The sequence below is a fragment of the Protopterus annectens genome, chromosome 6.part0 (assembly GCF_019279795.1).
Source record: "Protopterus annectens isolate FY-2018-M chromosome 6.part0, PAN1.0, whole genome shotgun sequence".
NCBI classification, from domain to species: domain Eukaryota; kingdom Metazoa; phylum Chordata; order Ceratodontiformes; family Protopteridae; genus Protopterus; species Protopterus annectens.
Window position 1 is genome coordinate 178,733,879 of NC_056737.1, and position 26,344 is coordinate 178,760,222.

At 36.6% G+C, this 26,344-nt stretch overlaps 1 protein-coding gene across 1 annotated transcript in view; it reads left to right on the top strand.

The window, feature by feature from the left end:
* Positions 1-9,563: 9,563 nt before the first annotated feature.
* Positions 9,564-26,344, top strand: part of VASH1 (vasohibin 1) — a 510,054-nt gene continuing 493,273 nt past the window's right edge. Inside the window, exon 1 of the mRNA XM_044073896.1 lies at positions 9,564-10,227. Coding sequence (XP_043929831.1) covers positions 9,991-10,227 — 237 coding nt within the window. The 5' untranslated portion in view covers positions 9,564-9,990. The remainder of the gene's footprint in view (positions 10,228-26,344) is intronic.

Genomic DNA, 26,344 nt, shown 5'->3' on the forward strand with positions numbered 1-26,344 from the left:
CTTCCAGTTAAGTTAATATTCAATGCAATACAAATAAATCAATTAAATGCTGTATTATTTGAAAAAAGTGCAGATAAAAGGTACTTAAATTCTCTTATACGTCCAGTTAAATACAGCTAGATCTTAGCCGGCCAAAGGTCAGGATTTAAGCAGAAAATATTCCAAAATGTACCACTTAAATAGGCAGTAGCAGGATATCAATGAATGAGACTACCCCCGACTGCAATTGCTAACAGGCAGTAAAAATCTAGCAAGCACTAACTGAAAAAATAGAGTCAAAACTTCCAGTTCAGTTAATATTAAACGCAACACAAATAAATCAATTAAAATGCTGTATTATTTGAAAATAGTGTAGATAAAAGGTACTTAACTTCTCTTATATGTCCATTTGAATACGGCTAGAGCTTAGCCTGCCAAAGCTCAGGATTTAAGCAGAAAATATTCCAAAATGTATCACTTAAATAGGCAGTAACATGGTATCAATGAATGAGACTACCCCCCACTGCAATTACTAACAGGCAATAAAAATCTAGCAAGCACTAACTGAAAAAATAGAGTCAAAACTTCCAGTTCAGCTAATATTTAATGAACACAAATAAATCAATTAAAATGCTGTATTGTTTGAAAAAAGTGCAGATAAAAGGTACTTAAATTATCTTATACGTCCAGTTGAATACAGCTAGATCTTAGCCAGCCAAAGCTCAGGATTTAACATTCTGTCTTCCTCTCTCTCTCTCTCTCTCTCTCTCACACACACACACACACACACACACACACACACACACACACACACACACACACACACACACACACATGGTATACATTCATTTAGTCGATGAAATGATCTCCGAACATTATTTTTTCCATACCAGAATGTCGATTTTTAAAGTGGCGAATGGTCGGAATGTTGTACAAAAGTCTGAATGCGACATTTCTGACTGCTCTACCATCTAAACAAGTGCTACCATGGGTCAAAAAAGGGGGTGGTATTGTGTGTTTTGACTATCTACGGTTCTCAATTATGAGAATCTGCTGCATTGCTGTCGACATTTGGTACGTCGACAAGGTAACGGATGGCTGAATGAATGTATACCACACACACACACACACACACACACACGCACACGCACAAGCACACACACACACACACACACACACACACACACACACACACCTTTTTTCTGATTCATTTATTTTCTGTCATCTCTCTCTGTCTCTCTCTCTCTCTCTCTATTACTTTCATACATGAATAGACTCTCACACACACATGTGCGGGTGCACACGCTTTTTATTTTATATTCGCTAGACAGCAGAAATGCTGCTTAGTGAATGTAAAATAGTAGCTCAACTGATCTCGCTCACACTCATACACGCATACACTCTCACACACAGACATAAACACCTACACACACATTTTTTTTATTTTACTTTGCTTTTTTTACATTTTACACTCACTAAACAGCAGAAGCATTGCTTAACGAGCGTAACATAATGGCGGCCATTCCATTTTCTCAGTCCAAGCACTATGGTGGCTTGATACGCTGTTGTGAAGAGTCAGACTTGGTTTCAGTGGGCATTACTTGTAGATTAATACCCTGCTGAAGAATGCTTGTTCTCCAGTCATGGTGCTGATATACAGTTTGCCCATTCTCTAAAACTGGAGTATCTGTTATACTTAAGAGGAAAACAGGTACTGTGACCATTCATCCAGTAGTATTGTATCTATCAATATAAGTGAAATGTTTTTAAAATTTTGAAAAAAAATAGAAAAAAAAAGGCATTGAATTTTCAAGGAATAGTACAAAATGTCAGAGTGGACAAAAACTTAAGCAGAAATGGAGTATGTAGCGAGAGAGATGCTAATAGTATGTAAAAAGTGATAAGGTAGAAACTATCATGTTCAGATTGCTGGAAGAAGATAGATCAGGAATTTTGAATGCATTATGGAGAAATACTATGAACAGTAAATCGACAGGCAATGAAACAGTGAATGTAAAATGTAATACATAAGTGCTAGTATATATATGGAAAATGTGGGACAGGAGGTGTCAGGTGGTCTTATTAGACAGATAATACAACAAGGAGAAGCTTGTTAATCAAAAATGTGAATAGAAGAAAAAAAGTCATAATGGTAAAGCAGGTAAAAGTGGCATTTGAAAAAGCTGTTAAAAAAAAGAAACAGGCTGGATGAAATATAACGTTGCATACTCTGGATTTATAGTTAACGTATATGCTTTTCTTTCTTGATAGCTCTTCATGAAAATGTATGTTATATTTTATGACTATGTTTTTGTTATTAAATATGATTTATTTAATGAAGCATCAAAGATTTTTTTTTCTAAAAATACCACTGTATCTTTAATATACATGTAAACTGCAAGTAACTGAAGTACATCTGATGGATGATACCTCTAAGTGTAACACCTGCTCAGTGTAAGCAACTGATGTGGAAAGACCTCACAGTTTTTTTGTCTGCATGGCCTCACTGGCAGGTATGCAGGTATTTTTGTGATATAAAACTGACATTGCCAACCATTTACAACACTGTATTATGCATTAACAGCCATTTGACGTCTATGAAGATTATTGTATTACCAAGAAGTCTGTCTTATTGGAACATAGTCAACCATAGCGTCAGGCAATCTTTCAAGCAGCTGGAGATTAACTCAAAAAGATGTAGGAAGATATAAGGCTAGATTCATGAACAAGTCAGTTCCACTCTGCTGTCATGTGCACTTCATTTTGTATTCATTAAATGGCTCTACACATCATCTAGAGCCGCCAAACAAAGATAAACAGCATAGTATGCTAATTAAAACATAAGCAGCTGAATTACATGCAAATTGATCAATCCAGTATTGGGGAGCCATTCAGGAAGCTATAAAGTAGCCATGTAGAGATGGTGAAGCCCTTGGTTGTGAACACCAAAATCTACTGGAATACAGCCACCATCACACTTAGAAAAAAAGAAATGTTAGGGGCAGCTGTTGCTGCTTGCTTGCATGTGTATATGCAACAGGCTCATATATATGCTGCTGATGCTGCAGATAGACCTTGTCCAAGGAGAAGAAGGGTGTTCAGACCATATTTACCTTTATCATGGATTACATGATGTTGAAGTGGTAGAGTGATACAGGGTTGATAGGGTAACACTACAGGAAATCTGCAACGTCTGCCACCCCCACCTCAGACCCAAGGGAAATCGAGGGGAACCTATACCAGTGCAAACAAAGGTATGTGTATCACTAAGGATATTAGCAGCTGGTACATTCCAGAGACCCATAGGAGGTATTCTAGGGGTGTCACAGGCCTCAGCTTCCAGAATATTTCATCAACATCTAAATGCTATGCTACAACATGTACGGGGAATACATCTATTTTCCATGCACAGAAGAGGAAAGAGCAAGAGCAAAGAAGGAATTATATGCTGTAGCACACTTCCCTGAGGTTTTGGGGTGCATAGACTGCACTTAGAAATAAAAGCCCCACCTCATCCTCAATGTCTGTTCAGGCAACCCAGACAGTTATCACGACTCACACATATGGCACACATCATAGCTTTACACAAGGTTTGCTTGGGGTGATGTTCCACAAGGCCATCTACTGGGTGATGCAGGGTATGCACTGGAACCATGGCTCATGACACCCTTCAGAAATGTACACACACCCACAGAAGAAGGATACAACAATGTCCACACTCAAACTAGAAACATTATATAGCATATGTTTGGCATGCTGAAGTCATGTTTCTGCTGTCTATACACATTGGGGGGCTGCCCTACAGAGCAGCCCAGGCACCTGTGCAGAAACCCTCACAGTCTGTGCCATATTGCACAATATCATATTGAGAAAACAGCTGCAACAGGAACAGCAAGGGTATGACCACATTCCTGGATCACAGGCAGAACTAGCATCTCCCGCACATACAGCGACGAAACCTCCAACTGCAGAGGTAACTGGCAGAAGTAGGTGTGCACAACATGCCTTTTCCCTGACTAAGAGGCAATTAATAGCACACACACTCACCACCTAAGACTGAAAGGTCACAGCACACCCCCAGCAACAAAGAGGCAAAGGACAGCACACACGTTCACCAGTGAAGAAATACACATTACAACCTAAGCACATACAAATATTAAAAGTGATGCCAGCCAATGTCCACATATTTTATTTGACCATGTAATGCATATGTACAGATAACATTAGACACAGACAGCCCCAAAGCACACAACACCTAACTGTGGTAATGTCAGGGTAAGTGTGGAACCTGTAGTATATGAACAAGTGTATAAAAAGATGCACTACCTCCATACTCTTGGTCTTGTGCCTATCCACTCTGTGCATCCCACATATCTACAACCCTAAGTCAAACAAAATGAACAAAGCCCATGGCACAGTCATCATCATTCTTACAGGATGGGGGTGCAGTAAAAGCTATCATATGTGCAGTATAGCAGCAATGAAATTTAAAACTTGCATACATCACTTGTTTCTGGCATCCCTTATGAAGGGTGTCTGAATATCTTCTCTAGCTTTCTGTCTTTGTCCGGAACCTGATACAGCTTCTTTGTGCCACCAACTGAGTCACTTTCCAGAAGATGGTAGAGTGCCTCTAGTGCCCTGTTCTTTGCTATTGTAACTGCTTTCTTAGCTTTTTTATTAGCCAACCAGTATTCCTGCCTAGCCTGGTCAGTCTTTTCTATCTCCCACTTTGTCCTGCACTCCTTCTTTCTTTTGATGACTTCCTGGACTTCTGCATTCCACCACCAGCTTTCCTTATGTACCTTATTTCCATTCCTGTCTCGTTCACATATCTGTTCTGTAGTCCTCACACATGCTGTTGGAGGTACTACCATTCTTCAACTAACAACAGCTGATGTCATCCTTACAAAGGTGCAGTATGGCAGACATGCACTCAGATTTCTCCTGTGGTGTGTGCATATAATACACGTGTGTAGGTTGTTTAAAAACATAGGTAGAGAGCTCAAATTCATTAGTAATTGTCATCTGTGGTTGTGTTTCTTACTCTTACTGTGCAGAATAAGCTGCAAATACATATATGAGGTTTATCTATACATTGTGCTGGGCAACCACTTTTTAGCAGGAACATGAAGGTAATGCATAATGATGATGTCATTCATTGAAATGTGCAGTGTCACAGTCATCGAATAAATACATAGTTGCCCTTGTGTTTCAGCAAACCTTCATTTGCCTGTGATGTGAGCTATGTAGTTAAAATCCCAATGTCACTGCTTTCAGTCAATGTACGTTTTATTAACAGTGTTGTCACTGCATGTGTTATGTTCAGGTGTAGGCATTGTTTTCTGTTACAAGAGTTTAGTCTACATTTCCTGTGGAAAGGCTGTATTAAAGACTATTGCTGTTATTTGAATAGATTGCCATTACAACACACTTGTAGTAGTGAAACACCTCTTCAAGACTGTGGACATAAGATGATATAATGTTTGTTGTTGCCTTAATAAATCATGTGATCCAGTATGGGATTACATCCACATTTGGTCACAGTGACAACAGCAGGGGGCTGCAGGTGTGTTTGGGTATACCTAGCACCAGGCAATGTTGTCTTGACATACAGCAAGATTATTTCTGAGTAATTACAGGAATAAACATTCCTTGATTCATACACATGATGTAATGCTTTCACATAATCACACATATGACAATTGCCAATGTACTTATACCATGGCACATTCATTGATTCCACTATGCTGCTGATTGTCTCAATGCTTATGCAAGAGTTCAAAACTAGCATTGAGTTACTTTAATCATTTGTATCCTTAACTGCTTTACATGAAAGACATTCACCATTATACTTTTTAAGTAGAGAGTGGCAGAGGCCTCCCCCATCAACTTTTAGAAGATAATGTACAGAATGAGTTCACATAGGTGGGAGTTCAACAGCTGTGAAAACATTTCCACTGTGATGAATGTGATTAATAGCTCTTTTGTTATTTGGGAGGGTTGTACAGCTTGAGGTTCAGTTATAGCATCGGGATTCATTTTGTGTGAATGTACTGATGTCACACAAAAACCATTACATCACATCAGTGTTATCCCTTGATATGTTACAGAAACACATGTGAATATGACTTAGGATTTCCTGAAATTACACATTTTTTCTGCCAATGTAATGGTGAGAATGCTACTTTGGTACATGCAACTGTGGTGTATATGTGTGTATTTTGTTTCTTGGTTGGTACATATACAGACATACAGAGAAAACATCCTTGACCACAGAACACTGACTGATCACATTTGTGTTCACATGAGCATACTCATATAATTGCCATCAGTCTGACATGCTCTTTTGACACTCATTATCAGGTATCCTTTCTTAATTCACACAATTTAATTTGTTTTTCACAATACCCATTGCTACCTCCTGTAGCATATGCTGACAATACACAGCTTTGGGGAATACATTACATCATTAGTGTGGGGTTTGCATCTATTGTTATCTGTTGACACAACAAATGACTTACGCAAGGGTATAATGTATATCACACTCTTCTCCCACATTTGTAAAATCACACACACTTACATATGGAATGCATAACTATTATAATATTGAGGTGCATAATTCCCTTCAAGACTGATCCTCCTCGTACATGTGTTAGGCTTCTTTTTGTGCTGTACACAGTTACTATACAGGTCAGTGTTGACATTGATAGTATGGGTTCAATTATTGCAAAAGGTGATTGTAGCTTTTGCGCCATTCTGATTTTCCTACATGTTATATGTACTCAATGCACTATACAGATATCCCATTATAAGTGTGCAGCTCTTGTGAACTGTCATCTCAACTCAGCATGTTACAATGTGATTTTGTGTAACTGTCACATTTTATAATATCATGTCTGCTTTTATTTTCCTACATTTCCTCTGGAATAGTGACCACCATTATTTATTCTGACATTGTATTGCAAAATTTTAGTATTATGCTATTGTCTTTGTGACATAAGGACCTTCACATCAATTAGCTTACTAAACTTTGAACATTTACCCTCCCATCTGATATCTTTCTGTTACATCTGTTTGATTTCTGTGCACATTGTCCTCAGTACACCTTTCCTGTCTGGTAACCCATGCATTCTTGTTGGCCTTGCCATTTCAAATCTCTTCTTACTTACTTTTGTATCTATATGTTTCGTTTATGTGCACAGTATACATTCCCCTGCCTGTGTACAGCATTCATTACTTGCCTTATGTACCTGTTTGTCCTGTCCACGTGAGCACGCTTAACAGGTTTGCCAATAAACAAACCTGTTTATTTACTGTGTGCACTCGTACTGCTCAGCACAGTTTCCTAGCCATGGAAAAATGCTTGCATTCATGTTAGCATGATGATCAGCATGTCTATGTGATTAGCGTTGCTGCCCATGGCACTAAGACATAAATATTGTGTAGGCTTCACGCAAAGACTAGAGTATTATTTATGAATCCCAGGGATACATAATTATGAATGCTTCTGAATTTTCCTCTTTAATTTGTTTATTTTATCTTTATTCCCACTGAAGCCTAGCACAGCGGTAACTAAGGACATTTGTTCTTTTGATCAAGTCAACAATGGATTTTAGGGTTGCTGATTTGCTGTTCTATAGCTATAAGATTATTACAAGTCTAAGAGGTGGGAACTTATCCAGCAGTTTTAAATTTGATGCACACATTGTCTGGCACCTTCATAACTAATTCAAATCACCCTGATAATAATATGTATCTATGACATGATAAAGGTTGTACGATGCACAAAACTTCCCCACCGATTATCAAAGTTATACAAATAATGTCTTCTTCTTGTCAACTTTTCCTTTTTTTTCTGCAGATGACAAATGCACAGCAGTCCTAGCTGTACTTCATATGTGTGCCTTTGGTGTCCTGTCTGCTTTCATTAATTCATGTCTAGTTCTTCCATGTCAGACAGGAATGAGTTGTGCACCATATTTCACAAATATTAATGTAGTTTTCCATATACTTTAAAGGTGAGTATATGTGTGCCTGTTAATATAAGAATGTATTTTTGTATTTCAAGGGCGCTCTTTTACTGTTTTATGTCCTATGTCAAAACACTACCTTATGATCTTGTCAGTTTCTGCAGCATCTGATCTGTGGCTCCTTACACTGAGACAGGTATTGCCAAGCTTTGTAGTTTTCCTAATTACAGATGAGAATGTCGTAATTCACATGTTCTGTATCCTGGCCTCCAGCAGTAGGAACTTGGAAGCACAATATATCTTTTACACAAAGTTTTAAACATTTTTGACAGATAAAAAGAGGAAGAGATAAGAAATCTATCACAGTTAGCTAATAAAACAAAAGTTAATGAAAACACCTATGTACTAAAAAAGAAATGCTATACTAAGGCAGTGATCTTCAGTCATTGGGCGGTTTATGCTCATTGGTGGGAAAACTGGCCCCCCTTGGGTACAGCTCTTGGAACAGCCCTTCCCCTGGTCCTACTGTCTTTTACAGTGTGTGAAATATATAACTCAACAAAATGTGAATTATTGCTGCCAAGCACAAGAAACAATATTAAAACATAGAAAAGAAACTGTAGAAAAATGTATACAGGAGCAATAAAGTATAATAAAATATGGATCGAATGCAACGATCGCTTACACTGCAATAATTCCAGTCTGCATCCACATGCTAGTAGGAAAGTAATAAAAAGTAGCGAGACTTGAAGCTGATATACAAAATTACTATCTGCATGGTTGACTAGAAGGATAAATTTAGTGTTCTACATACAATTATTTATAATATACTTAAAAAAACGGGCGTTGTGATGGCATGAAAGCCGCAACTTCTGGAGTGTAACAAGCGAAAAATATGAGGTGCAGCCCCCAATCCACTGCCGAGTGCCGACTGGGAACATGATGAACTAACAGAGTGTTGTATTTGCTGTATTACCGTTATATTTTAACAATCTAACTACTGGGGAAATTATGAACTGCTACTTGTAATACTAGCTACACATACCTCTCAAACTCTAAGAGCAAGAAATCTGGACAAAGTCATCAGTAATGGGGGACAAAGGCCCCAAAATAGGGACCTTTTTTAAATATTGCCCTTACATACTTAGAATATTGATAGACTTAACAGGTTTTGCATCAACATGTATTTTCTGACGGGTATGAAGTCTGAAACTCAGATGCCTGGCATTATTGTCTGACTTTAACCCTCAATTATTTGCCAGGAAAAACACAATTTTATGAGAAACGGACCAAAAATATGAGTAAAAAATTTGATCATTATGCGAAAATCTGTACAGTTGATAGGTACAGCAGATGTATTCAGTGTAGGCTTGTGAAGGGGCAATGGGATCGGCGCTGTACCTCCTCTGTCTAGAATAAAGTTGTAAGTCGTATATAAAACCACATGTCACTTTTCAGGATATCACCCCCCCCCCCCCAAAAAAAAAAGTTACAGAAGGGTTATGCAATGTTTATTATAGTTTTAAGGGTGACAGTCTGAAAGCTGGTGGTGGTGGGCGCCACCTCCAAGTGATGCGCATCCGGGGGTCAGTGCAATCCAGTATCACCAGCTGGAGGAGGAGTCGAGCTCTGGCTGCCTCTCCTTGCATTGTCGTTGCATTTGTCTGCATTAATTTTTTTTTCAGTTCGTAATCTCCTGGCGCCGCCTTTGCATATCGTCATCTCACTGAATCTGAAAGCGGAGGTGGGGATGCTGTCCGTTTAGAAGAACCCCAACAAAGAGCATAGCTCCTGTCTGAATAAAGTGACATCAGGGTGTTGCATGTCTCATTCATGCCCTGCAGTTGGGTAGACATTGGATTTTCCTTCCTTCTTTCCAACACCGGTCACATCACTTTGGAACCAGCCGGAGGTGTATCCATCCCAGGACACCGGACAAGAAGCATGCGGTGGAGCACCGGCACTAAGCTAAAATATTGAAGAGCTGTTTAACATCGCCAGGGCTGAGAGTTTTTGGAGCAGGTGACAGCAGTGTGACATGACAGACGGGAAGACAAGCTCAACAGCAGGTGCTAGCAACGGGGTAGTAGAGAAGGGAGACGAGGAAGAAGGTGATGATGACCTGCAGGATGGTGGAGTCTTGTTCTATGTGAATCGTGGAGGGCTTCCAATCAATGAGCCCACGTGGGAGAGGATGTGGAGGCATGTAGCACGAATTCACCCAAGGGGGGATGAAGTAGTGAAAAAGATCAGAGGAGCCACTAACCTGCCGAAGGTAATTTATTTCAATTACTGAAATGTGTTTGTCAGTAACTTACGAAGGAGGAACTTAAGCAAGTTCTAATCTAAGATTGTTGTCCCACCATAAATGCTTATAAAGCTGCAGACAATAAGGGGCATATATTGCATGCTTTAGAAATACTATATAAAGTATGCAAATAAAACATACACTACCTGAAAACAGGGTTGAGAGGTGAAGTCTAACAGAGGGACTCTCTCTTCTATTTATGCTGTTTGTGGTTTGTACACATGATTACTTTTTTTTCTGAACTGTAAGCTACCATTTCGTGTAACCAGATTTACAAACTTCCCTGAAAGAGGCATTAGAGGAAGTCTGTAGCAGTGTGCAGAGACATGCAACGCTCTCTTAAGGATAATTTTGTTTGTTGTTGTGTTGCCACTGTTAAGGAGCTAGACATACGAGTATAACATATAAGATAGATCACGAGACAGTTAGGCATGCCAACACCTTTGCCCCTTTGTACTCATCTCTGTATTGATCTAATGCTAGTTTATAAGCACTGGTGCCTTTAATTCCTGTGATTGGGACACACAGACTACCAAATGATTTATCATGTTCTGAATGAACCAGTGACTCTTATCTGTTCACAGCTCTTTTAAGATATTGTATCCCCCATAACTGTTCACACATAAGCACTCAAATAAATACCTATCTTCCTTTACCTTGTGTGCCAAAGTCTCCTCTCATATTTTAACCCTTTATTCTTTCTCACATCCTGTCCCATGCATTTTGTTTGTTGGCAGCCTGTATTGTACCACAGCTCTGTAACTCTGTTTATATCAATCTACCCATATGTATCTGTAACTATCTATCTATCTATGCATACAAACATAAACAGTCTGTGTGTATATGTTTGTGTGTATAGATAGATAGATAGATAGACAGATACATGCAAACATACACAGTCTGTGCAATGTATTTGCTTTCACAGGCTTTTCTGGTCTTGCCCAAGAAAAGATATTTATGATCAACACATATAACCATTAATCAGAGGAAATTTTATCAAGAACAGAGGTTGTTGTTAAGAATGTGGTACACATAATATGATTGAAATAAATGAATTTCAGCCCATTAATTAACCCTACATTATTAACATTATTTTGTGTGAATATAGTCACAAAGGGAAGTAGATAACCTTGTGAGTTAACAGCAGTATGAATGGTATGCATGTTATACATGAGCTGGGCTGTTTACAGTCACTTTCATTGTATGCTACATCCCAATCTGAATCTAAATTGCTCATCTTTCTACTGCAATGTGTCTTCTTTTATCAATCACTCTCTCCAGAACTTTCACATTGTGAATGTCTTGTTTGCTCTTGGATGCTGGCACAAGTATGCTTACTGTCCAGTCATTGGGGATATGCCTTTCTCTCCATACTACAATGAGTATACTATGAAGCCATTTATGCTCTAACTAACCTGACATATTGATCATATCTGTTGTGACCTCATCTGAGCCTGCTGTTTTCCCTGACTTCATTCTCCTTAGTGATATTTACTTTTTCAAGGTTGGGCTTCTCTTCTTCTTTCATGGTAGCCTGTATCTGGGGCAGCACAGTTTCTCTGGGGTTTTCATCAATCAAAAGCTGCTGGGAGTACTCTTTCTATATGCCTTTGATGTCCATGGACTGGTGAACAGATTGTTGCTAGCATAACTTATAAAGGGTGTCTAATGACTATATTTTTAATCTTTCTGACTTTGTATTGCAACCTAATAAAGCTTCTTTGTGCCATCTACTGAGTCACTTTTCAATTATATATATATATATATATATATATATATATATATATATATATATATATATATATATATATATATTATTTATACATATGTCCAATTTCCAGTTATATATATCTTAATATATCCCACCCTTCATTTCTGTTTACATATCTGCAATATTTAGAAGTACAATATTTTTCAGTATTTTACATCAATTTTACAAATTTTAACATATTTCATTCTATACATTTTCTTTTCTCCACAGCCATCCTTTTTATTTCAGCCAAAACATCTTCAACATTCCTGTTTTTATTATACCATTCATCATATGTTCTTTTCCGCAATACACATACTCTTTGCATTGTTATTCTATCCCATTTGCTAACTTCACATTTTTTTCTTTTTCATATTTCGCCTCCAATATTATACCCATGTTTATATTTTGAAAACCTAACTTAACCCTAATTTTGAATAAAACAACTAATTATTTTTAAAATTCAAAATACAATGCTTGTCGCTTCTTCATCATTTCAATCTTTACATTTTTTCAACTTTTATATTTCTTGCTACTTTTTACAGACAGCTTATCAAATAATAATGTACATAACAGATCTTTAACATCATTAAGATCTTCAAATCTTTCCCTTCTGTTTTTTTTTAACTTCATCCTTATGATCTTTCCGTAGAAATATTAAATAATATTTCTCCATTGTCATGTTATACCATTCCGCTATAGCTTTTTAACTTCACGAATCTTAATTTTCCATAACTTCAGCTTATCATCATCTCCTCCTTTTTACTTCTTTTCTTTCGCTTTTCATTTTTCAGTCTCTCCATATTTTGAATATGGTATTTTCCCTATCAAGTTGCTTTCCATCTCTTTCTTATTTTTAATACCCACAAAAGGTATATAGATTTCAGATAAATAACCAGATTATTTTTAATTCAAACCTCATTCTTCTTTCTTATTATATATACTTCCTAATCTAACTGGATTGAATCTTGATTCTGAAATAAAACTTAAAGATCTGTAACAATTCTTTTTTTCCATTTTTCCAGGAAACACATATGCTCTCCCTAAATATCCAATCTTTCCCAATATATGCATATTTAATATATATATATATATATATATATATATATATATATATATATATATATATATATATATACCCTTTTCTAAAGGATAAATAGAAAGTTTCCACAAACTAACTAATTTATTTACTTTATCCAGTGTTTCTCTCCATTGTTCTTTGATTTTGCAGTTTCACCAAACCTTATTCCTAATGTGTTTATCTAATTTCTAGTAAAATATATTCTATTTATCTTCTTTATTTCATCAAAGCTTTTACTTTTTGACCTATTTAACTTAAATTCAACTTTATTTGCTTCATTTCCATCCTTGTCAGTTTCCCTTATCCATACTTTATTTTTGATATAAGAATCAAATCATCAGCATATGAAAGACACATATGTGTTGTTACACTTGTTTCTGTTTCCCATCCTGCTTCTCTAATTTCACCAATAGTTTGTATCACTTGCACAAGTAAACACATACTTATCAGTCCCACTGTTTCATATTTTTTTCAATGTTTTTTTTCTCACCAATGATTTTCCACAACCTTCACCCAGTACATCTCATAACACTTCTTAGTACTTTTAATATAGTCCCAAACCCATAATCAGGTAAATATCCTACATTATCTCACAACCTCTTACTGAATTAAATGTTTTTGCTACATCATGCACAGCCAACCTTACATCTTTATTTTCCCTTAAAATATCATCTATTTTTTCTTTTATTACTACTAACATTTCCTTCACTTGTTTTCCCTTTGCTCCATATACCTTTCCCTATCACCTCTTCCAGAACAATCCCGTCTTTTTTACATTATCTTCATAAAGAAATCATAACCAGTATTCCCCACTGTTATTGTCCTCCCATTGTTAATATATTTTGTCATCTTTATTTTATATAAATGTAATCATTCAGCACTTATCCTTTCTTCTATTCCTTCCTGTAAACATTTGTTCAGTATTTCCACAAATACTGATTTTTCCCTAACACTAATTCCAAAATAATATCACCAACGTAACCCATCCAAGCCTGGTGATGATCCCTCCATCCTTTCTTTTTCTTTTTTTTTTTAATCTCATCAAATACATTCAATTTATTGCTTTCTTCTAATTTACATTTTGCTTTATCCAACATTTTTACTTTTCTACCCCCTCATTTTAACTTCTTCCTTTTTATACATTGTTTCTACAAATACTTCTATAATCTCAATAATTTCTTATGTACATTTTACTAACATATTCACATTTACCATTCCATCCATCTTACTTTCCTTTCTTTTTGCTACCTTTCTTTAAAAAAAGGATGAAACTTCTTTCTTCTTTCCCTTTAAAAATATTTCTGTCTTTACAATGTTGTCTCAATTTTTATGTATTTTTCTAATACCATTTATTTTTTCTCTCTTTCTCAATTACTTTCTTCTTCCATTCCTTTCTCAGAATCTTTTTCCTGGTTTCATATTCCATTTTACTTTTTTACTATTCCTCTCTACTTCCAGAAAAAGTCTTTTTATTTTTCTCTTTGCACACCACCCACCATTTTGTCCAGCATTCATCATTTATTCATAAAATATTCTCATTGCCATGTGTTCATTCCATAGTCTAGTGCCATCATCCGTCATTCCTTTTTTTACTTACATACCAATTAACCATTTTATTCATTTTCCTTCTTTTATTATTTAATTATCGCCTAAAACAGCCCATATTTATGTAGGTTCTAAAAATATCTCCTCCTTCAATCCCAACTGCCACTTCCTTCATGTCACCTGACCATATAAGATAATCTATCTCTTTTTTAAAAATGCCCCTTTTGTATGCCCACTCTCTACATTTTCTTATTTTCAAGTTTCCACACTGCATCATTTCTTCAATCAACTTTACTTCTTATGTTATTTTCCTTTTTCTTTTCTTATCTTACAATTAATGTCCCCAAATATTATCAACATGTTCACTATCACATATGTTTTTTTCTTCTTTCTTTCCGACATGTTTGTATGCAGATATATTACTATCAGAAGCCTGTTTGTAGAGTGAAGGCAGTTTCGGTGACTGCTGTTTCAGTGAAACTATTTCACTGAAAATATATAAAGAAAACATGCTATGCAAAATATGAGACACTACCTGAAAACAGTGTTGAGAGCTGAAGTCTAATAGAGAGACTTTCTCTTCTATTTATGTTGTTTGTGGTTTGTGCACAGGAGTTCTTTTTTCTGAACTGTAAGCTACCATTTCATGTAACCAGACTTACAAACTTCCCTAAAAGATGTATTAGAGGAAAGCAGTGTGCAGAGACATGCAATGTTCTCTTAGCTATAATCTTGTTTGTTGTTGTCTTGCCAATGTTAAGAAATGAGTCACAGGAGTATAACATATCAGCCAGATCATTAGACAGTGGTCCAGTTAGGCATGCCACACCTTTGTCCTTACTCGTATATTGTTCTAATACTAGTTTATAGTTACTGGTGCCTTTATTTTTTGGAAAGGAATTACACAGATTCACAAATGATTTACTACCTTCTGAATGAACCAATGACTCATATCTGTAAACAGCCACTATTAAGATGTTGTTTCCCTCATATATGTGCACACATAAACACTCAAATAAGTATGTATCTTCCTTTGCTTTCTGTGCCAAAATCAGTTCTCCTCTCATATTTTAACCTTTTATCTCAGCTAGAGCATTTTCTGTGTGGAGACATGCGTGAATGGGCGTACCTTTGTTGAACGTTGTGCGTCAGGGCCGGCAACTTGGCACGTAAAAATCTACTGCCAATCATTAGCGGACCGGAGTTCCTCTGTGGCGACCCCTAACTGGGAAAAGCTGAAAGATACAACAACAACAACATTCTTTCTCACATCCTGTCACATCTATACCTGTTTGTTGCAACCCTTTATTGTACCTTAGTATGTAAATCTGTTTGGATTTATCTATATCTATCTGTCTATATATATATATATATATATATATATATATATATATACATGCACACACATGTACAGTCTGTGCAATGTATTTGCTTTCACAGGCTTTCTTGGTCTTGCCTGAGAAAATATATTTATGGTCAAGACATAACTATTAACCAGAAGAAGATTTATCAAGAGACTGGAAGCAGAGAGGTTGTTGTTAGGGGTGTGTTACAAATTGTAGGGTTGAAATAAATGAATCCAGCTCACTAATTCACCCAAAATTATTCTCGTTGTTTCATGTGGATATATACAAAAAGGGAAGTAGAAATCCTTGTGAGTTAACAGCACCATGCAGTGGTATGCATATTATATATGAATGGGGCTGTTTGCAGTCACTTTTATTCTAAGGGTAAAGCTTGAAAAGTGTCTCTTTCCTCAAGTTTGCACCTTTCCCATTCCAAATAAAATAACATGCTGTGAAACTGAGAACAGTCATGCCACAAAACCAGACAGCATTTTCAACAGTAGAACACCAAAACTGTAATTAGTATTTTAGTGAATATTTAAATCAGCTTCCGTCTCATTTATACTAACTTATCGAATAATTTGGTTGGAAGGCTCTCTGAGCAAAAAGACATACCAAGCTCATGAGTATGTAAACAAGTGTTAATCACATACACACAGTCAATAATGAAAGGCAATACAGTTTAGTGTCTCATGCATAATTACAATCCCTAGACTTTATAAGGTCTTCATAGTTTGACAAACTACCCAGTCACTGTACACCAGTTATATTTATACATTTTATTAGAAGACACAGTGCCTTGCATTTCTTTCATCCTTTCTGAGAAACTCCACTGTTAACTCAGTGTTCAGTTAACTCCTCTGATTATACAGAAATGTACACCACCACACTATACCAGCATGTAAACAGCTGCGTAGATGCAGCTGTACTCCACATGGGCAAGTGCAGGGCAAATACCAGAAACAAACCCACACGGTGGAGTCATAATACCAACAGGCTTTATAATAAAAGGAAAATATTTTTTGATCAAAGGTAAGAGGGTAATGCTCAGAATGTTAGAGCCCTTGCCACTGAAATGAAAAGAACAACTCAAGAGCTTAATAAAATCCACCAAAGCAAAGTTTGAGGTTAAATTAGCTACCCAAGTCAAAGACAATCACAAGGCATTTTTTAGTTATGTTCGTAATCTCAAAAGCACAATGCAGCCATCCACTGAGCTGATTGTAAACAATGATACCTACACTGGGGCTGAAGATATACAGAACTTAATGGCTGATAAATTTATCTCTGACTTTAACTCTCTCTCCCCTCTGTCAGTCCTTCAAGCTATACCTGAAACTTGCTTGCCTCCAGATATCACACAAGACCAAGTCCTAAAAGTGCTATCAGAAGCTAAAAATACCGCATCAGTGGGTCCTGACAATATCCTTGGATGCATCTTAAATAGCATGGTGTGATTTAGCCACAGCCCAACAACACTGTTTATTCTCAGCATTCATACAGGTTTTGCTCCAGTTAGTGAACAGCTACAATCATTCCCCTGCATAAAGAGGATCTTCCATAGCCCCAGGCAATTACAGACCCATAAATCTGACCTGCTTCATATGCAAAGCCATGGAAAGACTTCAAACAATGGACCTGTTTATGTTTGGATTTGTCAAGGTCAGGTCATGCTTACTCAGCCTGGTGGATTTTTTTGAAAAGGTCACCAAAGCAATGGATGAAGACAAAATGGTGCACACCGCATAACTTGATCTGGCCAAAGCTTTTGACATAATTTCCCATGCAGGCATTATTACAAAAGCTAAATAAACTGGGAATAAACCCCTATGCCACCTTCTGGATTGCCAGATGGCTTATACATAGTATACAGATAATCAATATAGGGGAAGCTATCTTCACAAAGAGACCAGTTACCAGTGGAGTCCCCCAGGGTTTTGTGCTTGGACCTCTTCTGTGTGGCATTTACTTTTATGCACTAAAAGCCAATACCAAAGGTCTCTGACTGACTAAGTTTGCAGATGACTGCAAGCTAAGAGCAGTCATTGAATCTCCAAATGACTTTGCCATACTGCAGGAAGGTTTATCCCAAATCAATAATGTGTGCCAAAATCATGTGCTAAAATGAAATGCCAAAAAATGCATTATTGTATCCTTTGGGAGGTTATCTACCCCAAGGAATTACCCAATTGACAATACGCCTCTAAGAGTCGACCCAGTTGTTCAGGATTTTGGAATTTATGTGGACAGTGACATAACTTTTGGCCAACACGTGTCAACTGTTGTAAGGAAATCCCTCTATATTGCACAGTTTATAAACAAAGGAATTGTGTCTAGTTCTATGAATGCCATTGTCACCTTTACTTAGCCCTCATTAGGATAATCATTGAATATCATGCCCCCTTTGGCATATATCTATCCAGACACATTCAACAACTGGAATGCCCACAGAGATACATTTCTAAAAGGATACAAGGCCTAAACAACATGTCCCACATGGACTGACTCAAAGCTCTGTCACTGTAATTGGTGTCCTTCAGACTGTTAAGAGATGACCAGGTCTGGCATACAAGGCATCCTCTGACCTATTACTGATGGGTTTCCTGCACATCAGCATGACAAATGAAATCAGAAATACTTGGTCTAGGGATCTAAACCTCTTCTACAACATCAACAGAATGGTGTGGAGGGACATGTATATTTTACAGAGGATACCACTGCTCTGGAACAGACTCCCTAGCCACATAAAAGAAAGTTAATCCCTGTCCATATTCAAGTGGAAATTAGATCTATGGCTGGAAAACAAAATTTACCCCAGAACTGTCCCCTATAATGCTAATGGACAGAGATGGCTCCTAAATGATTTATCCCATGCATGGGTCCCATCAAATTATCTGTGGTAGGATGCCAGTTTTTTTCATTATGGGTTATATATAATTATCGACTGTAGGAGGGGTAAGGTCAGTCTATAACCAAATGGGATAGGTTATTTTGAACACAAAAAGGGAAATTGGCTAGGCTTAAAATTGCCAGCAAGGGCAGCTACACTAGTACTTACTTATGAACCTATGGATAAATATTATTGACTGTTGCTTGGGCCTCTAATCATCATATGTTTTATAAATTCTGTTATACTTTTCTTGTCTACCCCCTTGGATTTTCATTTGTTTTCTCTGATGATTTTACTGTTTTTTTTCCACTGGTGTCTTTATACGAAACCTCATCTACCTAAATTGCTTAAACAGTTCACAAACACGCTGCATTAATAAAGGACGCAGTTGCACATTTAGGAACTTTTTACATAAGTGTTAGCTGCCAAATACATTTTTTTTTTAGTTAATTTAATGTCATCTGATAATACGGCAAATGGAAAACTATTTAGTTATTATTCTAATAGGCTTTTGCTGGTAATTGCAGCAATAAAAACAAGAACTGCCTTTTATTTAGTATTGTTAGTCCATTTCACAACATTGTACATTTTCAGGTTTTTAACTTACTTCCACTAAGGAGGCACAATAGCATTTGTTTTAGTAGCATACCCTTGTGACAGGCTGCAAATGCTGTGAAACAATTTTCCATCTTCATACTATCAATATGCTTAGAAACGTTGAAAAAGTATGTGCTGCAGCCTACAGAAAACAAGCATGTTAGTAGTTTTATCATATTTTGCAAGTCCATATACAGTGAAATTTACTCTTCCTAATGGGTTAAAATATTGTATCAGGAAATGTTAATTGAAACTGTTACTTACAACAAATTTAGATTTCTGCAAGATTTCTCTTATATAGTTACAAAAACATACACTATACAAGCCTTGAAGGTTTCCAGCAAAGGAATTACAGTAGTCTTCCATTAGGAAGGTGTCATTAGCAGAAAGCCTCTGTCCATAGTGTTTACATTTAAGCAAGGTAGTGGTGAGTTTACATCAACAGTCTGCATAGTTCCTATTGCTTGTTAAAACAGGATATATTTCACTTAACATTAAGAAATGGAAAATTCTTCATTTCTGTCATTCTGCATTACTACTTATGGAACTATAGAGATAGCAGACAGCAGTTATGCCTTCTACAAGCTGTCAGAAATACTTTTACTTGGCTTTGGCACTGAAATATTTGATTATTGGTCCTTTTATCCTTCTATTTTGTTCCCTTCTGTGTCATGTCAAGATCTGCCTGGTCATCAGCCGATAGCCATTGATCAATGATTTCACATCAGGACTTAACTGATATCAGAGCTTACTTACAGGTCAAAGTTCTGATCATAGTGCCTTGGTCAGTGGATGTGCTTTTTGGCTTTCATTTTGAAGTATGGGACTCAATTTGGCTGTCAGCATCCTTGAAGCTTGACAGGGCAGAATGTGTCATATTGTGTTATATGATTCTTGTTGGTCTTGTATGGGTTGTACTGTGTATTGACAGCCTGCCATCATTCACTCCATTTGTTCAATATTCGTCTGGATAATCCAAGACTTCTTTTCTTTTACAATGTCTGTAAATGAAATTTAGATTTGTTGCCCATGGACTGTTAATGTGATTTATAAGCTATCATCAGCAGTCAGGTTTCAACATTTTTATTTTGAAGGCCTATATTTTATGGCTCAAGAACTGATTTTAGAAGCAGATATGCTGCTATCTTTACTTTACATTTCTTTTTTTCCTCTGGATCTATGATGCTTTTTTTAAGTTTAGTTTCATTATTTAATTTTATTAAATTTTTGTGTCTCCTTTTTTAAATGTATTTATTGTATATTTAGTATTAATATGTGTGCATGTGTGGGTGTGTGTGTTAAATATGATTTAATGATTAATGTTTAAGGATGTTCTTCGCCTAAATTGAAGACAGTATATCATAAACATCCCATACTAGGTAAAAATGCCTCATTTCAGTTATTGTAACTCTTCTTTTGACATATTTTGTTTGTGTCCAGGTTGAATGCTGTTGTTCATTTCAGTGTTCAATGTATAATATTGACCAAGTGACCTCATAAGGAGTCATTACAAGCCTTCCTCCATGATGACCAGGTGTTTTACATCCTGTTCCCCTGCCATACATCTGTACTGCGCTTACATTTTGTAAAATTGTCTTATCTCATTTGGTAGCCCATGCCACCTTCGTTCCATTCTATATTGAAAGAATTTCTTACCATTAGACTTTGTATTAGGATAAATATTCACCAGTAATTTACTATTTCTCGTGGGTCTATTGTAGCTTATAAATGAAATACCTAAGTCACTTTGAGTAAGCAGACCACTTAAACATTTAAAGACCCATATCAAATCTCCGTTAAATAAACAGCAATGCATGAACATAAGTTATGCAATCATAATCTTGCTTCATATACTACTTTCTTAACTTGCCGAGTAAGTCTGGTGTACCTACTCTGTGCTCTTTCCAACTGATTGATGTCCTCATCTGATTGTGTATAAAACATTCACACCCTACTCTAATAACTGTATTGGAAGTATTAGGATTACTATGCTCATGGATACTATTATTCATGTTATACTCTTCAACAATACTATGCATTTTCTGTCCATTTTATTTACAAGTCCTCTGAAGTCAAAATGAATGGCTGTTGACACACGAGTTCTTATAGACATCACCAGATGAAACAGTAACTCCTTTTAACTCATATGGGCTGTCAGTATTGCTTATACCAAACAGCATAGCATTACACAACATTTCGTACAATTAAATCACCCCATGTTAAGGTCAGCCCATCTATCTAAACAATTAGTAAACTTTTGTATAATAGTTGGATTCTCAATGTTGGTCACTAGATCTGTGATTTTAGTGTCATCATAAACTTGCTGACCAGCAATTAGTGTTAATAGGCAGCATGGACATGAAGATATGCCTTAAGATAGACCCCAGAAAAGATCCCTATGGAACAACTCTGATAATATATGATTTGTTGGACAAGGTTCCTGTCAGCTTCAGTTTTAATGTTTGCCCTGCTAAGCAGTTTTGAGTCCATTTAGCCAAAAAGAAGTGAAATTCCTACTTCTGCAGTGCTATTATTATAGATCTATGAAAGGCCAAGGCAAATGCTTTCTGTGATGTCCGGCTATATCCCACCGGACTGCCACCAATTAATGACGTCCCTTACTATCCTGGGTCAGTAACTAAGGAGCTTCAACCCTCACTACTGACTCCAATATGAGACTGTCACGTAATGGAAGTAATATTTCACAATATTCTCCAAAGAGCAAAAAAGGGACACGCTCTATTTTCCCTGGGACTGGACTATATACCTCTGTCCACCCAAATGTATTTTCTTACTACACACTTCATAGCAAAGTGTACCAGTTTAAGACCTTTGATACACTCACACTCAAAAGTAAATTTAAGTCTCACACATCCAAACACAGATTTCCAGCTATGTCCCACCAATCAGCGGTCCTTCATGCCCTTGTAAACCAGTGTCCAATTATGAAAATTAATTATCAAAATAAATGATAGCTATGACCAGAACAGCCAGGCCTTCAAGGTGACCTGGAGAGTATCAAACAGTTAGAAGCACTCTCTAATCTCTAAAGAAAAACACTGGTTTTCACCCGCAATGTAAAGTAATAAAAAACATTTAATAATAAGTAAAGTGATTACAAAACTGAAAATCAATAACTCTCAATAAACATTAGAATTCAATCACCAGAAATGTAAATCAAACTGCAGGATAGGAATTCATTGTTCAAGAAAAAACTATATCTTAATAACTAAACTTCCCTGATCTAACTAAAGAAATACTGCCCCTGATCTAATCTAAGATATAATAGCAAGGCCAAGGCAAGCTTACAGTTTTCTTGGTGAGTTTTTTTTTCTTGGTGTCAACTGACTGCTCAGTACTTGACAAACTGCTCTCAACTGTCTAATTTCAAAATATAATAGTCAGCTGTTTAAAATAAATAATTGTTCTGTCAATCAGCTGTTTAAACAATATCCTAGCAACCAGGACATTCCAATGACATCACTCACTTATCAGCTGATTCTCCACAGATTGTTCTTTAGAATGTCCCTCTCAAACATGCACAGTTAGAACTGTATCAAAGCAGTGACAGATTCTTTAAACATTCTGTTTAAGCAGGAAAACACTCAACATTTCAAAACGTATTTACATTATCACAATTAGGCATGCTGTCATACAATACAATTTAATCTGAGAATATGTACAAATCTCCTGCCAGATATGCTAACACAGATGACAGTGTTTTCAGTTACTTCACACTTTCACCAAATCAAAAAAAGCTAACATCAACTGGGATGTTAGCCTTGACAGCTGTAAATACATTAGGGCAGAAATAAATCAGATTTTTAGTACAAGATCTTCTTTTCTTGAGGCCATTCCAATACGGCTTCCTTTTTTTTGAAGCCATATTGGAATACATCTCCATATTTTGATCCTTCATCGTTTTCAAAGTATTTCAAAATTACCATGATCTCATCTTTATCATCTTATATGTCCCACATTTGAAAAATAAAATCATGCTGTTTATACATAGAATACATACATGTATCATTGGTTTATACTACTTAGAGGTCCAGTATGTGCAAAGGGACATTCCTTATTTTATTATTGTGCTGCTTTGTGGTTGTGATTTAATGTTACTAACACAGCATAAACAGTAGTTTACTTTACAAATCTGTACAGAAAGTGATTTGCTTATATGTTATTCTTTATGCAAAGTGTTCTATTTCTAAACATAAAAAAACAACTGTATTCAAATATTCTGTTGTATGTGTTAAAGGAGGCTTGTACCAGTTGTGCACTATTATTCCAAAGGGGTCTAGCTAGTCCCACAACACAGTGAGATAAAGACCTGACTGCAGCCCATGTGACCAGGAGGAGCCACCTTGGGGACGTTGGAGTAAGTGTCTGACACCAACTCACTCATCTGGTGGAAGGAAGGAGTCAGATATGCTAAGCTGCTGGCTCCTGACAGAGATAGAGGAACTTGTGTTGTGAGCCATGGGCTCTTGTTGCATTTTTGGAGTTGCCAGGCAGTGTACTTGCTGCTGGCAGGAGTTTCATGTGTAAAGAAACACATAAACATGATGGTTTTGACACTACATGTCCCCAGTCTGGTAGTGCCTGTGACAGGCTAAAAAGGGGAAAACTTGATATAACACTGAAATTCATATGGGAGTTTTGAGAGTGATGCAACAACGGGGAAGGGGTAACCCTTGCATTAGTGAAGGATCTTGTCCTGGCCCTTCCACAGTGACGGTCCTAGTGTGGGAGCGAAGGCCAGACATCTGAACTAAAAGGGAAGGGAGTTTTCTACTGTGTGCATGTTGATGGTAAAACTGTCTCACTGGGGCCTCATATCTATCTTTAAGCGTTTGAATGTGTCATACTTGGAGACACTGAAAATAGGATCAAGCCCCTTGAAAATATATATTGAAAATATATAAAATTGTACTTAAAATCATTGTTGGTACAGTTGCTCAGACTATACTATACTTGACTTGCTATAATATGACTACAACGTAATGCTAAGAAATTTCACTTTATCCATGGTTGCACAGCCATAGAGTGAGTATATATAAGTTACAGGTGTATGGGGGCAGCAAAGCCAACCATTTAAAAAAATTGCATTAGAAGTGTTTGTACAGGTAGGGGTATATGTGTTTAGGGATTTTTTTTCCCTTTTTTCTTTTTTGTTCCATTTGAGTCTTAGTCTATTGAAGGTCTTGATATGCACCCAATAACTATTTCAGATAATGCACCAATAATAACTAAAATAAATACACAGGATAATGAAATAAAAATTAGACACTGGCACTTTCCCACCTATCTGTTGAAAAGAGAGCAATTGCAGGAATGGGTAGTGGAGATTATTCAGGAGCTATTCCAGAAGACAGAAATTACTTCTGAAAATATAGCTAGGGAGTGGGATAAAATTAAGGTGGAGTTTAAAAATATGGTGGAAATAAATGAAAAGGAGCTATGGTTAAGAAGTAACATGAATTATTTAGAGGGACTGACAAATGTCAAAGTTTGTAGAATAGGGAGAATGTGACAGAACAAGAAGAGGATCAACTGCAGAATGCTAAGCAGAAAATAAGGGATTACCTCGATAATATGCATGGGTTTAGAAAGATCATTGTTAAGCAATTGTTTTTTGATAATAACACTAGAGCACAAAAACTTTTAGCACAAGGACACAGGCAACAGAAAGTGGAAAGGGCTGTCACCAAGCTTAGGGAGCCTATAATAAGGAAAGAACAAGAGCTCTTGTAGAGGTATCAGAAATATTTAGGGAATTCTATGAAAGTCTGTATAAAGCACATAAATATGGAAATCAAGAAAAGATACAAATGGAAATGTTTACTAACGGTTAGGTTAGGAGTAGATGAGATAAAAATTGTGATGTATAACCAATCTTGAGGAAAGTCCCCAGGAACAGATGGTATTACTGTGGAAGTTTGGAAGCAATGAGGGAAAAGCTGATAAAGATCTGGAAGGGTTTGTTTAATAGTATTTTAAGAGGAAGAAAAGTACCAACATCCTGAAAGAAAGTAGTGGTAGCTGTAATACCAAAGAGGGTAAAGATCCATCAGATCCAGCTTCATACAGGCCCATTTCAATACTAAACCATGATTATAAAGTGTTCATGTCTATAATGGCTAACAGAATGGCAAAGGTAATGCCAAAATCGATAGATAAACAGTGTGGTTTTCTGGAGGGAGGCAAACATTTGACAACATTAACAGAACATTGATGATCCAGAGGGAAGCAGAATGTAAGAAAATATCATTGTTGTTGGTGGGTCTTGATGTAGAGAAAGCATTTGACAGAGTAAGCTGGGACTTTATGAGCAGGGCAATGGAAGCATTTGCATTTACTGAAAAAATTATGTGGTTGATTAGGGGTATATATGAGGGATCGGACGTGAACATTAAAGTGAGTGGGGTCCTTTCTGATAATTTCTGCTTGAGCAGAGGAACCAGGCAGGGGTGTCCTAAAAAATAAGGGACTCAGAAATTCAAAGGTATAATTGGTATGGTAGTCAAGAAAAGCTGGCTCTATGTGTAGATATTATTTTATACCTGACAAAAAAGAAAGAGACATTACAGTGTTGTGGAACATTTTGAGATAGTTTCACATTTTTTCAGGATACAAAATCAATGAAACTAAAACAAAGGCAATAGCGGTAAATATCTACCCACATATGAATTGGTTCGCAATATCCATATTTATGGGACATGATAAAATGAAGAATTTAAGAGTATGGGTTAAAAATGATTCTGGTGTGGCAGCTAAGGATAAGTGGGAAGAGACTAAACAAAAGATAATAGAAAAACTGAGAAAATGGAAGCTTTGTTATATGGATATTAATAGTAAGATACAAGCAGTTAAAG